Below are 16,095 nucleotides of genomic sequence, written 5' to 3' on the forward strand. Positions count from 1 at the left end.
CAGGTACTTAAAATGCCTAGGCTTGATAAACTGACGTTTTTTATAAGTTGACTTGGGACAATTTAGTTGTGTTTAACTAGCAAGTTGGGTTTTTAATTTGCATCTTTTCTATCACTTTTGACTTAGTCACACAAATCTTCCCCCCCCCTCCCAGATGGCTAACTAGAGCTTTGGGGCGAAAGTAGAGTATAAGGAAAATAGAGGAAGTATGGAAATAGAGGAAGTTTAAATGTCTGAGCCTGTCAGCGAAGTAGGTTTGCCGACTGAAGAATGTCAATCCGAATCTGGACTTAGATGTATCGGAGCAGGCTGAAGGAAGGAGCCGGAGAAAATAGAAGTTTGTGATTACTGATGTTGAAATCTTGACTAATGTTGTTGATTCCAGAGAAGTCCTGTCCAGATCGACAAGCTAAGGCTGAAAGCTTAACAAGTTAAAATTAGAATTATGGTTCCTCTTAAAATAAAACTGAAGCGTCGATTTTTAATAGTCAAGTGGACTGTTATCTGTATTTTTATGTTAATTCTCAAATAGAGATTTGCTAAAGTTTGAGTTCTTGTCTGTATGAACCTGGAAATATAATTCCCTTTACTATAATTCTCGTAAAGAAAATCAGTGTCACCTAATAGTTAGAACCCACAGAGTTAGCTGTAGAGGTTACAATAACCTCATCTCAAATCTGAGCAGTTACTATAAACTTTGGATCTGTTGCACGGTGCAAATTCAAGAACATAAACAAAAGCATCATTTAGAAGCATTAAATGCTCTTTAATACCGTATATTTAATATTTTTAAAGTAAGTACTTAAAGAAGACGAATCGTTGTTTAAGTGATAATGAAGGTCAGTGGCTTAGCTAGAGCTTTGACCAGCCGGGGCCGTCTCCCTCCTTTTTGCCCCCTTCTCAATGCATACCAAAAAATCATATCTGAAAATGTGGAAACGATTTGTAGGAAAATAAATTAAAACTCTGAGTTAAATTTCTAAATAAAGCTTTAATTCTGCCACTTTAAAAACTATTTTGTTTATTTTTCTGTTAGTAAAATCATCAATGACATTCTTGAAGATTGTTTCATTACTGCAGTCGCTCCCGTCTGGATAGCACAGTATTTATCCAGTTGGCTCCACTCTAGATAACACCACATACTCATTTTTAAATTTTAGGTGTTTCTTAGCCAATTTGTATCTAGAAAAACTGCATTGGCAGCAAATAATACACATAGCAATTCTGAGGTAAATTCGAAGTGGAATTGCAATATTTAATTTTGGAGACTCTGTTTTAGAATAAATTGTGAAAGTTCAAAGCATGTCTCTTCCACCACTCGGTTTTGTCTCCCTAAGCAGTAACAGAAAAAAAACCCTGAAATGTTTTTCTTTTAACGGGCAACTCTTCCTTATTTATATCATTAAGATAATTTAATTTTCATTCATATTTTCTCTTCAAATACTTCAATGGAGTAAAGAAGAAATAGCAAGGAACTGAAGAGATTTTCATTGTACTTTGAAAAGAGTGCCCAAAATAAAAACTATTATCTTCTCAATTCAGTTTAATATCGCAATTCGGCATCTCGTGTATCTTCATCTCACCAATAGATAGTGCATAAACCTAGGGTAACACCCCTTAGACCCCTCTTTCAGACCCTTAGACAGATAAACATGGTGAAATTTGCTGTAATCCAATACATATCAATTAGTACTGTGGTAAGGAAAAAAAAGAGGATTGGCATTTTTAAAATTATCAGCTACATTATTGCAAGGGAACATCAGCCTTAAAATGATCACGTGGCCTATGTGTATCATCTTTTAAGTTATAGAGTTTGGTGTTCTTTGGTAATATGCATTAATTCCAAACTCCTAGCTGACTTGAAGCGATTTATAGCTTCGTCTGAAAAGAACTACAAAGTCTTAAAATGATTTCAAAACAAACTTTTTTATTAAATCAGAGCTGGAACATAAATGCACGTGTCGTGCGTGACAAATAGCCAATCACTTGTAGCGGTGGAACTTAAACTAAGGCTAGTAACCAAAGGTTACACAATTGATTTAACGCGAAGTTGGCTCAGAAATTCTCAGGGGAATAGCAATTTAAATGCCATCAATTATACTGCGAAGCCGAAGACTACGGTCTAAGTTAGGGAAACCTGGTGAAGTGGCTTCAAAAGGCAGAAATTGCTTTGTCTTACTATCAAACAGCCTCGGCATAAGTACCTTAAACTTAAATATCCATTCTGGTAGGGAAACGGAAGGGAGACGTGACAATAAGGAACTAAAGCATAAAATAGCTGGTTATGTAAAAATTACAATAACCTTGCAAGGTGTATGCTAGTTTTACTAAAATAGTGGCAACATATCTGTATATGACAAAATGACAAAATACGCATTTGAATAGTAAGTTAAACATAATCTTCTCTCGTATTTACAACTTTGTATTACACATCCCCAGTCCTCTAGATTTCACCAGCAGATCATTCATGGCAAATTTAGCACAGCTTTCTAAAACTAGAAGGATTTCTTCCCTTTGTGAAAATGTTTTCGTTTCAATTTCTGAAAAAAAAAAGACAGGAGTATTCTTGGATGCGTTTATGATGTCCAGGTTCACTTTTCAAGGTAAAGAAAGAAATTTATGACATTCTATGAGTAAATATTTCGCCAAATAGATTATTGAATTTGTTCAATTTTATACATAGATTTTATCTTTAGAAGAATATTTCAGTTTTGTTCACTCTAAGTGTCTGTAAACTTGATCATATCCACTTTCAACGAAATCAGACAATTATTAGTCCAAAGGACGTTAGCCCAAAAGGCTTATTAATTTCGTTTTGGCATTTTGCGTTGGTTCACTATAAACGTCGGTTCACTTTTCAAATTCTTGACACCATATATTAGAGCCCTGATATTTAAAGAAATTAAATAATGAAGAATCTGCATAAATGTATGTATGTTTATCAATTTATAGCATTGTGATAAAGCAACGGCACCTAGGGCTATCAAATTTGAATAACGTAAGTTTCTACTCGAATATGGACAAGTGGAAACTCAAATTTGGAATTTGGAATTTGTTTTATTACCTATTTCATATTTTGTAAAACTTTAACAACTTTTTCGTTAATAAATTCAACGATTTCAAAGCGAACAATGGCAACACAGTACCCTTCAAAAAAAAAAAAAAAAAAAAAAAAATTATCTCCAGCGCGCGAGACTGTGTATCGGAAATTCTAATGATATGCTCATTTTAAAATTATTTTGCGATATTGCTGTTGAACTGAATTTTATGGTTTAAGTGCGAAGAATATGATATTTAACAAATAAAGTTAACACACAAAACGTTAAAGAAACGCCCCTTTGGGCGTAATGTAAAATCTGAAAGCTTTCAGATCTTTTTTATTGGAAATTATTTGGAATAGTCATAATGCTATGCAAATTTCGAAATCTTGAAACTGTGAAGGAAGATACAGCTTTCTGTAAGGACGAATTCCTCAGTTCTTAACACTTATTCAATTCTTAACATGGCATGTTACTGAAGACCACAAGCACCATCTTCAGACCAGTAGCTGTTAAACGTTTACTCTTCAAGTACCCTTATAAATGAGTATGCATACCACGCGTAGGTAGCACTCGCGTATTCATAAGTTTTATATACATATGTATAAATCGATTATTATAAAAAATGACACGAAAATTTTAAATGCATTTGATAAAATTTTAAACATATTGCTGATAATCTCAGGCAAAAAAGAGAAGATAGATTGATAAAACTATTATGCCGGGCTCCACTACTCAATTTTCTAAAATTCGATAACAATGATATGAACTTAACTTTATTTCTCTTAAGTAGATTTGGTTTTTTGTGAACTCTCCCGCCGTACCTCAAAAACGTTATCTTGTCAGTAACATACTGGAAGTTGCCATTGAAGTGTACGACCATCTCCCTTTCTTTATAGAAAAAGAGAAGGAAATTGCTACATTTTTTTTCTTCTTTGATTGCACTTTTCCTAGACTTCTGCACCTTTTTTGTTCCCACTGATGTCATCTAATGTCATGAACTCTTGCTATTATAATGAATTTTTTAGTAGAATGTTAGTGGAAACAACTCTAACAGCCACGGTAATCGTCTGACATAAATTCCATTAGTCTTAATCTCTTTCCAAAACTGAAAGAACAACAAAAGAGTAATTTTACACAACATCAGAAATTCTATAAGCTTCAGGTCATATGTACGTACCCTTAACTCGATGGTCTGCCAAATGTATGGTGCAAATTCATAAGTGTGATTACATATGTTCTGAAAGGAAGTAAATGTATTATATCCTATGACAGAATACTTCGCCAAATAGATTAATGCATTTGTTAAGTTTTATACATAGTTATCATATTTAATTATATTTTGTCTTTAGCAAACCCTTAGAAGAATTAAGATACAATAACACGCTGAACAAATATTAATTTAGAAGTCAAATAGCAAAAATCAGCGTTATATTTTCAAATTTTCACAGGACTAATTTCGATGGTTTTACCGAACCAAATTTTGATGGTCTTACCGGTTCCATTTGCGCTTTTGCAGCTGAGGATGATTGTTCGATAAAACCATCGAAACTAGGCCTGTGAAAATTTGCAAATATAACGCTGATTTTTGTTGTTTGACTTTTAAATTAACCTTAGCAGAATATTTCAGTTTTGTTCACTCTAGGTGTCTGTAAACTTGATTTTATCCACATTGAAAGAAATCAAACAATTATTACTGGAAATTAAATTTGGAATAGTCATAATGCTATGCAAATTTCGAAATCTTGAAACTGTGAAGTCAAATACAGCTTTCCGTAAGGATGAATTACCATGTTCATTTACGTGAATGACGTCAGAAATATCTAAAGCTTCCAAATTAATCAAACTGTTCTTAATTAGTTATTATTAAACCTGATAATTGATTAACAGTTAAACTATTAATTAATTAACAGTAGCTTATACTGCTTCTGTCAATTAATTAATAATTAGCTTTAATTGCTATTTTATATAAATTGCTTAAAAATCCTAAAGAATTAAAAGAATCCGATCTATCAATTACTGACATTTACTGACAACTCATTTTATAATGAAGAATTGTAGAGATCTTGATAGACAATATTACACATTAAGTTCGCCTATTTGATACCCTTTTTTTTTTCTTTTTTCTTTTTGAAGTCGAACTAATGTTTAACGATATGTTTTTCGCTACTCAATTTAGAAACTATAGTGTTTTTATTATAAATCGCTCCATATTTATATGTTGAACAACCGATATTTTTGCAATTTACTGCTTTTCGAACAAGTGAAAACTAGACTTACCCAATTTGATTTGTTGCCACTTTTGATTTTGAGATATGGTAAAAATTAAAGCAGTGATTTCTATTCATGTAAAAAGTAAAATCTGTATAAAACATGTCTTAACTACTAAGTTATATGAGTAATATGCTTACGTTTGTCGAATCTAATGGATTTTTATCGTCTAGGATTAGTTAGTGCTAGATTAAAGGGAGTTTTATGGCATATGATCAAATGTGCTAATCAAGTGATTGCACATAATTTTCTAGAATGATCCCAGAGAGAAATTTGACTTTAAACACTACTTTAAAATAATTCTGTAGTGGAAGAACAGGGTGATGTTTTAAACTGACACTACTCAGAGCCATCTATAGCTCGAGCTATCAGGTGGAATGCCACCATATTTGGCAGGAGGAGTAATGATGTTATGTGAAAAACGACTCCCTGAAAAAGAAAATTTAGTTCCGAAAATTGTCGGTAGGGGAAAGCGGGTGCTGTAATTGTCTACACCTCTGAGAACTAGATAAATCGATAACAAAGAAATTTCAGTACACAATTTGTATGCAGCAAATGAACTGCCTCGAATGATTAGAGGGATTATATTTCATTGCACCATAGCATTTTACTGTATAAAAGCAGTTTCTGGGAGAGAGAGATTTGAACTCTTACAATATGGCATCCTTCTCGTGTATCACTCATTGCATCCTGTTCAGAACATTCTCGATAACCGAACGTAACTCACTAAGAATGCTAAGCATAGCTCGTGATATGTTAAACTTTGAGATTACCAAGGTCAGAAGCTCACTATGATAGACCTTAAACTTCAAATAACCCCATAGCAAAATGTCACATGACTTATATCCGGGTAGCAAGGAGGCCATGCAAGTGGGAAAAAGTGACCTTATGAGTCTTTCTTCTGTAACGTGATGGTGCAACAGCCATTATTCCGATAGAATAATGTGAGTGATGCTCCTAACCTGCATAAAAGTTACTTACACAGCAACTGCCTCTGAAGTTGTGGAATGGGAAAACTACTATCATGATACCTTTGCATGGTAATGGTATAAGTGTGTGATCCTGTTAGAGTAATGTTCCAAAAAAGAATGGTCTACTAATAAAATCTGCTGTGAAGCCAAACCAAACAGTGAAGTTTGGTTAATGAAGTGGGATATCCTGAACTACATGGAATTTTTCAGATGCCGTATTTTAAGAATTGTGATTATTAAAAGTCTCGTTTTAATGAAAATGGGACCCATCTTTCCACAGAATTCTCTACGTCCAAGCTTTATTGACTTTCATTTTGGCGAGAAATATGAAAGCAAATGCCACTCTTTTATCATAATCGTTGTGCTTTAATTCCTGTTCGTATGGGAAGAAGTGAAAATGTTTTCGGAAGATTTGCCATACCGTTAAAGGGTTCAAATCCACCTGCCTCGCTATTCTCCTGCACTGATTCTATCAGCGATGGTCCCATGAGTACCTTCAGTGATTGAATTCACGACATCAAGTCCAGTTTCCACTCTTTAAAAAATCAAACTGCTAAGGATCCTGCTTCTTCAGATTTCTGAATTACGTCTTTCAATGCATTAATTGACAGAGGGCCTTTACGAAAGTTGTCGCGACTTCTAAACTCATAAAGAACTGCAACTGCGTTCGATTGGGGAAGATAGTATTACTTTACAGCATAACTCTGGCGCTAGGTTTACTTAACAGCCTTATAAGTAATGAGCGCTGAGGTAAAATGAAACGCATGTTGAAACTAGCTAACATTCGCAATGTCCTTCCTTTTTCCCATTCATCTTTATATTACAGAATTATTGATTCTGCTGTCGTTTACAAAAACCGAACATTTGCATTTTAAAGTTTAATTCGCGTTTTGTGCAAATTTTCAGTTGTGTAGACTAGAAGAGAATCACCTTTTCACCCATCGGTTATTTTCAGGACTATGTTTTTTCTTCACGAAATCTTTTTTCCATGCCATCATTTGTCCTTTTACCCCATTTCCAGCTGAAAGATCCAGCTGAAAGATCGAGCTGTAGATTACTATGAGTAATGTTGCATTGTTAAATCATCCACTCAAAATAAATTAGTTGTACGCCAATTAATTTTCTGTCTCCTCTTAAATCTTATCGAAATACAAATGTAATGTAAAAAAGGTGTTCCTTTCTGTACTGAAGTGTGGCATTCTTATTTTGAATGAGGATTTAACATTCAGATAACCAAATAAATTTGTTTTCCAAATTATACCGTTTAAAAAGTTTGTAAATTTTGAATAGTATTTATCTATTATTTATGATATGCGCTGTTCTTTTTAATCCAAAGGGACTATTTGTCCAGAAGGACTATTAATTTCCTTTTGTCATTTTGCGTTGAAATGTCAGTTCATTTTTCAAATTGTTGCTACCAAATACTATAGCCCTGTATTATATTTAAAGAAATTAAATAATGAAGAATCTGAATAAGCGTATATATGTTTCTCGCATTGTGATAAAACAACGGTACCTAGAATCATCAAATTCTGAATAACGTACGTTTCCACCCGAATATGAGCATCTGGAAGCCCAAATTTGGAATTTGTTTTATTATCTATTTCATATTTTTGACGAATTTAATGCATTTTTGATTAACAAACTCAAAGATTTTAAAGCGAACAATGGCAACACTATATTGAAAAAAATTATCTCCAGCGCTCGAAACTGTGTATCAGAAATTCTAAAGATATGCTAATTTTAAAATTATTTTGCGATATTGCTGTTGAACTAAATTTTACAGTTTAAGTGCGAAGAAGATGATATTTAATAATTAAAGGTTAACTTGTTTACCTTTATTTAACAAGTTCACACAAAACATTAAGAAAACGCTCTTTTGGGTGTAATAAAGCTGAAGGCTTTCAGATTATTTTCCTTATTGTTTTTACCTTCGATTGCAGCAAACGCGATTTTAAATTAATCACGATCGTCGCCTTCAGTATGACCTCGGTTAATCGAGAGTCTACTGTGTTATGAAAAACGAATACTGAGTATCATGTATGGTATTCAGATATATTACATTAAAAGACTGGTAGTCTGGCATTCAACAGTTCGGCACGACGTGATTATTAGATAGTCTTTTAACTCTTCTTCCTACCACAAGATGTGACGTTACTTATCATTATTAATATACGATAAATCACTCTTGCTTTGCATGTTTTTGTAATTTTCTGTTAGTCGTTTGTTTAAAACTTCACATTAACACATCGCTTGCTTCCTTTGTATAAAATGATTTCAAAACTGAAAATATTGATAAGGAATTAAAATGGAAATACGGTACTTTAAAAATTTATCGAAACTAGATAGTATTAATCTTATAGAAAAGAATGATTCTGTATAGTGGAGAACGAGAATAGAAGTATTATATTGTTAGATTCGAGAAAAATAAAAATAAAAATATAATAAATAAGGAGAAATTATTATCATTCATGTTCTAAAACTGATTTAAAAAAGAGTGGAATCAGTTAAGTAGGTGGACATTCGAACTTTATTTTCTTCATATTTTAACAGGAATGATGATTTCAAAGTAAAAACTAATTAAATATAATTAAACTAAGAATAAAGATATTCACAATATTTAATATTACTATATTTAATTTTTTATTAAATATATTTGGAGAATTGCTACACACAGTTTTTTTTTATTTCGCACTACACTCAATACTGAGCATAAGATTTAACGTCAGTATATAGTTTTAACTTTGTGATCTAGAATACTTGATGATCTGTTAACGCTTAAATCGCAAACGTAATATCGGAATTCTGCTGTAGTTACGATTATATTCTATACCTGATTATCTTCTTTGATGAAAAGTATTTTCCATATCTATGGTGTAATCATAACAAGAAAATGTTTCTCAACCGTAGCTGGAAAATGTTGCATAAAAGCTATTGACGAATCATGCGCAGCCGGTGTCGTAATAAAACAGACCTTTACTCTCTGTCATACATTTCTCGTTCTCTTGTAATACCGAAATGAATGAATTACCAAAATAATTCTGTCGTCTCTTAGATGAATACAATGTAAAGGAAGCGGACGGCCAAGTCCAGGAGATTTGGAAAATAGCGATTGGCAGATTGACTTCGCTTGCATCATCATAACCTCCGAGAGAGAAAGCGAAGAATTTCGATTAAATAACTAATCTATTCTTTCTAAGGCATTCTTCACAGATTACCGCCGGTGTTGTAGGTACGGACTGATATTCAAGCGTAAGACTTATCACAGATGAAATACCATATATGGTATAGAAATAATGAAATGATTAATATTTTCTAATAAAATTTTTTTCTTCAGTATCAGCTTAATATTTTATGTCAATGTTCTATTTTTGAGCAGTCATTTAATAGTACTGTGTTTAATCAGTCATTTTGTTCAGCTTTTAATCATTATTTGACATCAATGCAAATTTAAAAATTTGAACGGGAATACTCTTACATTATTTTTCAAAAAATGTATTAAAATGAAAATTGAATCTACCACACAGAAAAAATTCAAGCCTATGTAATGCTTACATTTTTCACTTTTATTTTTACTATCAGCTTGGCTACATACCGAAATATTTTTAATTGAATCAACTGGCTGGTCACTGCTCGTTAGCACTGGTCAGGAATAGTCCATCGGTTATTTAGCCATCTGATCACCAAGAACGTTGCCCAGGGTGAAACGCAGGGGTTAGACCTACATTATAGCCGAGAAAAGAAAGGCAGAAAATTACAAAAAAAAAAAAAAAAACAAAAAAAAAAAAAAACAAAAAAAAAAAAAAAAAAAAAAAAAACCATGCTTTATTCTGTTAAACCCAGGCCCAACAAATAGCAACCACCACACCGAACACGGTAGCAAAGAAATACAGGTATGCACTTCAATGTACTTTGCCTGTAAAACGAGCTTTTCAGCAGTAACAATGTTTTAGCAGCGAAGCTAAATAAAAAGTCGTTACCTATAAGAGCTATGACTTATAAGAGCTATGACGCCTCAGTATACTTACTCAGCCGTCATATATATACTACATTTTACTTAAATACTTACTTAAGTAAATACTACGTCATAGTACGTCATACTACGTTTTACTTATAAGAGCTATGAAGACTTACTATACTTACTGCTAAGAACGCATAGAAATTTGAAGAGTGCAATTCCCCAAAATGAAATTACAAAAAATCTGAGAGCTTATAGATTTTATATTACGCCCAAAGGGGCGTTTGTTTAACGTTTTGTGTGTTACCTTTATTTATTAAATATCATGTTCTTCACACTTAAACCATAAAATTCAATTCAATAGCAATATCACAAAATATTTGAAAAAAAACATGTCTTTAGAATTTTCAATACATATTCTCGCTTGCCTGAAGATTAATTCCCCCACCCAAAAAGTTTTTCCACTGCTCGCTTTGAAACCGTTGAGCTTGTTAATCAAAAATTCATTAAAGCTTTACAAAATATGAACTAGATAATAAAACAAATTCCAAATTTGGGCTTTCAGATGCTCATTTTTGAGTGAAGGAGTACGTTATTCAAAATTTGATGTCCCTAGGTACCGTTCTTTTTTCACAATGCGAGAAACATATATAAATTCATGCGGAATCTACATTATTTAATTTCTTTTAATATAATGCAGGGTTTTAATATTTGGTGGCAACATTTTGAAAAGTGAAAGGTCCGTTTTATAGTGGACGAAGCAAAATGCCAAACTAAATTAATAGCCCTTCTGGGCTAATAACAATAGTGTCTGAAAAGAATTATGGCAGAAAATTTCTTATATTTCCACACAGAATTAAAGGCAAACTCACATCGAAATCACATACATATCGGAAATAATGAAAAAAAATTATCGAGGTTTCTCGCAAACTTATCCCATGTTGAATGCTTGTATCTCACAAGTGCTATCATTTTTCTGTATGTGCGGAGTAACACTGTGCTATATGGTTTTAGTAACTCTTTTTAACTATTTTTAGAGCTTCTGGAAATATTTAAATGATATATACGTATAATAAGAAAATTTTAAGCAATGTGAAACGTGGTACAAACAGCTCGAGTATCTATCTATAGAAACGAAGAACTTTATAACGACTGTATAGTATCCGATAATCTGTCGTCTTTAGAGTATATCCCTATAATCAGCTTCTTAAAACTTCCTTCTTTCTTATTTTTCGAACGTTCGTTTACTTTTTTTAAAACCATCTAGCTCCTTTTTGTTCACATATTAAAGATTTTAGTTTCTTTGCTATGTTGTCTTAAGAGTTTTTACAGCAATTCAAAGATTTCTGATATCTCAAAAATATATTTTGAGGGATATTATATCGAATTCCCGAAAAAACATACTGTGCCGCGTCAAAATGTCTCCGACGAATGATAAAAGTCATTTGCAGCACATTATTTGATACATACATATTCAACCTAAAATAAAGTAAGTTTTAGAAATTCTGCACAACTTCTGTTTAGCTTTCTTGATGTATTTCCCAACTTGACGGTTGTGTTATATAGAGATCATGATATAAAAATCAGTGGCCTTGGTAGCTTTTCTTAGCTAAATAGGGAACAAGAAATGAAACTTAGCTTTGCCAAAAAGATTATTCGAATTTAGAATATAGCATTCAAAACTCCAAATAGTGTTAATCTCTCCGGCAATCTTGACGAAATGAATGAGAAAAGTGACGGAAAAGCCAAGATTTTTCAAGAAAATGATAAGGGTTGGATATCGCATTAGAGCAAGATTTATGAGCTAGTAGTTATTCTTCATTTAGAGGTTCAACGTAAGTTTGATTACTTGAAAGGGCTAAGCCAACAATCAGTTTCTAACTGAGAAATGTGCAATAACCAATATTATAAAAAAAGCAGATTTTTTCTCTGTGTGTATCCAGTTGATAGCAATACAGAATGTATAAATCTATGATGAATAACTTAGAAACGTGTTTTAAATATTAAAAAAATAACTTTTCAATCAGACTACTGTAAATATAAATGTTTAGTAAAAAGAGGTATTATTGTTATAGGAGCATTTCTTTCACATCAGATGTTTCATATCAGACGATCATTGAAGTTAACAACAATAAAATGTACTTTAAGACAGAATCTATAATTATTTCCGGAGCGTGAAAATTTTACACCTACTGGGACATTTATATTTCTCCCTTGCCGCTATGCAGTGTTTAAGATGCGTAAAATTTAAAGTTATATAGTCCCGTGGTAGAGGCCAACAAGGTGTGAGTGTGTGTGTGAGAAGACTGTGTCCGAAGTTCCGAAGTCCAGACTGTCGACGTGATCAGTAGCCGTAATTCTCTTCAGAATGATATTTCGATCCTAGCATGAAAAAGGGCTGTCGAAGATAATTATGGAAATAGATCCGAATTTCCCAGACATTGTTTATGTATGGAATTGTTCGAATGTTCCAGACATTATTTATGTATGGAATTGTTGCTGCCAACTACGTGCGAACATACCAGTCCAGTTAATCAACTGTTAAACATCCTCAGCTTTCTTCTTCCTGGAATTTCCTGTAAATTTTCCAGTAACTTATTCCTAATGTTCGAGGAACGACGCTTTAATTTAGAAAATTGACAAATTTCGCTTAAACGCTTAAAAATGAAATAATTTACAGAAAACAAAGGGAAAAAAGCATTATATTCCTATATATATATATAGAGAGAGAGAGAGATCAAAATTGAAACATTAATTAAATAAATACTATTAACGTCTCGAAAATGCTTCGAAATTAATTAATTAATAAAACAAAAAAGATAAAATACATAGAACATATATTAACCAAAATTTGCAATCTAACAGAAAGGCGCAAATTAAAGATAATATGAAATGATATTCTTTAAATCAAACCTAAAACGAAAGTAAACTGAAACAAATACCGAACAAAAATTATGTATATATGGCACAGCTAAAATTAATTTACTTTCGGAAAAATAAAAGTTAAAATATATTTGCTAAGAAAAAATTATCAAATTTCTTTCTAGAAAAAGAGGCCTCTGTAATTACGATTTTATCCTCAAATTTAAATGTTTTTATACATATTTTAATCGTAACTTATTTGAAAGCCAAGATGTATGTATTTTTCTTATTGACTGTGAAAAGTTTATTTTTTTATGCTTTTATACTATTAGCTTTTACAGAAATTTTTAAATAACCAGTTGTAACTCAATATTCAGTTTCCATAAGAGAAGAAATGTTTTTTACAAATTAAAATTTACATTAACTTTATTAAAATGCAAAAGAACCATTTTTCATCTATTTAATAAATACCAGAATATGTGTCTGAAGTTTCTTTGGAAAAGAGTGTATGCTAAACGCAGAATATTCCTTAAAAGAACGCTGAAAATGTATTTTATTTGTAAAAGGTTACCATATTAGTTTTCCAGTATTTTAAACTGAAATTGTCGAGTATCGTCGACATCACCTGTGATCTTATCTAACATTTAATATGAGATTTTTAATGTATCTTGTAATGTTTGTCATTGAAAGATATTGCCCGCTGGCAACATCAAGTTTCATCTTAACTTGTTCTAGAGAATCATTAGTTCGGTTTAGATTTGATTTAATTGGCAAGTTTAATGGGTTGAGTTTATGATTCGTGTAATGCACAGGAAAGGTCATCCCTACAGAGATCTGAACTGCAGTTAGGTTAAACTCCCGTCTTTGAAGAGATGAGTCAAAAACTTAAGTGTACTCGGTAGCAGAATGGGTTTATAGCGTCCATCATCATTGCCGATATGAGTCGTAAAATCTTTTGAGCACCCGAAACATGCTTCCAAATGATTGTGTTGCTACGGTGGCGCTGTCATCGCCGCGCTTTCGATCAATCGATGCGCGTCCTCCGAGGTATGTCGCCCCTCCTGCAGTGGCTGCTACGAATCCTAGGGCTCAAGTCTCCCGCCATGTGAGTATTGCCTACTTTCTTTGCCCTCAGCACCTCCAGCTCAGCAGCGACCATGGTCAGGAGATAAGAATTTGGCAGGCGCAAAAAGGATTCCGGACGCGGGATCTCCACTCTAACCGCTTTCGGGATGCTTTTAGAAAAACGCGCCGGCCGCGTCATACTTTGACCCCCTGAGGCAATCGGTAACTGGAGTTGGGAATGAGTTCTTCACCCGCCGGTACCCTTTGAGCAGCGGCTCAAAGTGCATTTAGTTGCAACCAAAGTGGAAATGTTAAATTCTTCGTCATTGACGCAGTTGTGTATAATTCTGAAGGTCATAATCTTGTCCGAAGGACTGACTGGACTTTCAGATCTGGGCTTTGAAGTATTCATACCGTCCCAGGACAGGGATAGTGTCTTGGTAGAACACTTAAGTACTATATTAGTACCGTTTTTTAAGTTATCTGTACACTTTTATATTTCAGAGAATATGTTACTGTCTCTGATTTTATAATTTCGATTATGATGAGTTGAGAAGTAAAAAACAGAAAAAACAAATATTTTTTCTTGTTATAAAATTAAGTAAAAAGTTCTAAACTTTCTGTTAAATACACCAAATAAATTTTCAAGTATCTAAACTTTTAGATTAAAACTACGAGTAAATCATAGATTTTTTAATATTCTCGAATATCATTTTAAATGTGTTTTTACCTTATGTTTAATGTAAGGCCCTCTTTTTTTACCAACTTTGTCAGGTTTTGCATAGATTAAGTATAATCCTTTCTCCCTCTTAATGTAGCTCTCTATATATACATAGGCATACACGTGTGATATCTATTGATACATTTGTCATATTTTGCGTTCCAACGTATAACCTAGCAAAAGTTTTTTCTTTTTATATTTTCAGGCATTTTTTAAATTTAACTTCAAGTCTGTCTAAATTTTCTGATTACTAAGCTATTTAAGAATTTTGAATTAGGCGTAATTGACTTTTTATCTGCCATTTGACTGACATCTGACTGTTTTAAAGTTATCCGCTTCTCTCTTGAACAAAAGTTGATGCATACATATTATTAAATGTCGGTTTATTATGAATTGCGGTAAAGCATGGCACCGATTATTCGCACCTGTGGCTACCTGTTCGAGTTCGGATAATTCTATAGGCAACAGGTTTAAACTATTCCAATCCATAATTGAGCAATTTCAACAGAAACTTATAAAAGCAGAGACGCGGTGCTCATTTTAGCTCTTTAAAATAATAGTAGTTTAGATTTTAAATGATTACATTTTTAAAGTTATCAACGGAAATGCTTGGAAAAGGAATTCTTTCATTAAAGCTGAGAAGTTTTTCAAGCGTAGAAGTAACCATTTCATAGTTGTTTGACAACATTTATGGGGATTTATGAGATATGAATCCCATTACCGTAACAATCATTTTCCTATTCTCTAATTTCCTGTTCTTTTTGAACAGATGCTATGATGTCATATCCGGTTAAAACTTGCCGTCTTGGATTATCTAGATCCACATTTAAACACTCATTAATTTTATTTTCATCGCAATTTAGCTTTCTTTAGATCTACTTGTAATGAAACTACACTACTGATTTTTTCTCAGTAAAACATATATTTCTCTCGGTTTGAATATTAAAAGCTTTCTTGTAAATGGTCCCTGTTTGCAGTTGGATTATGGAACTGGAGATTGGGAGGCTTGAATAATTTGAATCTTCTTAATTCTACTTGTGATTACTAATGCTGGATTACACACTTAGCGTTCTAATATTTAAAAAAAAGTTAATTTGTATGTATCAGATATTTATCTGATATAGCCAAATGATTTAGCGAGTGAAGTTGGTGAGGAAACCGCCTAATTTGTATCCACAAAACAATGGTAATTCGTGACGGGTCATCTTA

At 32.6% G+C, this 16,095-nt stretch overlaps 1 protein-coding gene across 1 annotated transcript in view; it reads left to right on the forward strand.

Annotated features, from left to right (window-relative positions):
• The first annotated feature begins 14,156 nt into the window (after nucleotides 1-14,156).
• The window catches only part of LOC118197439 (cGMP-dependent 3',5'-cyclic phosphodiesterase-like), a 130,897-nt gene continuing 128,958 nt past the window's right edge, over nucleotides 14,157-16,095 (forward strand). Inside the window, exon 1 of the mRNA XM_085813675.1 lies at nucleotides 14,157-14,205. Coding sequence (XP_085669801.1) covers nucleotides 14,204-14,205 — 2 coding nt within the window. The 5' untranslated portion in view covers nucleotides 14,157-14,203. The remainder of the gene's footprint in view (nucleotides 14,206-16,095) is intronic.

Source organism: Stegodyphus dumicola, chromosome 1, assembly GCF_044657685.1.
Source record: "Stegodyphus dumicola isolate Sdum_Otavi_A_Nest chromosome 1, ASM4465768v1".
Taxonomy (NCBI): domain Eukaryota; kingdom Metazoa; phylum Arthropoda; class Arachnida; order Araneae; family Eresidae; genus Stegodyphus; species Stegodyphus dumicola.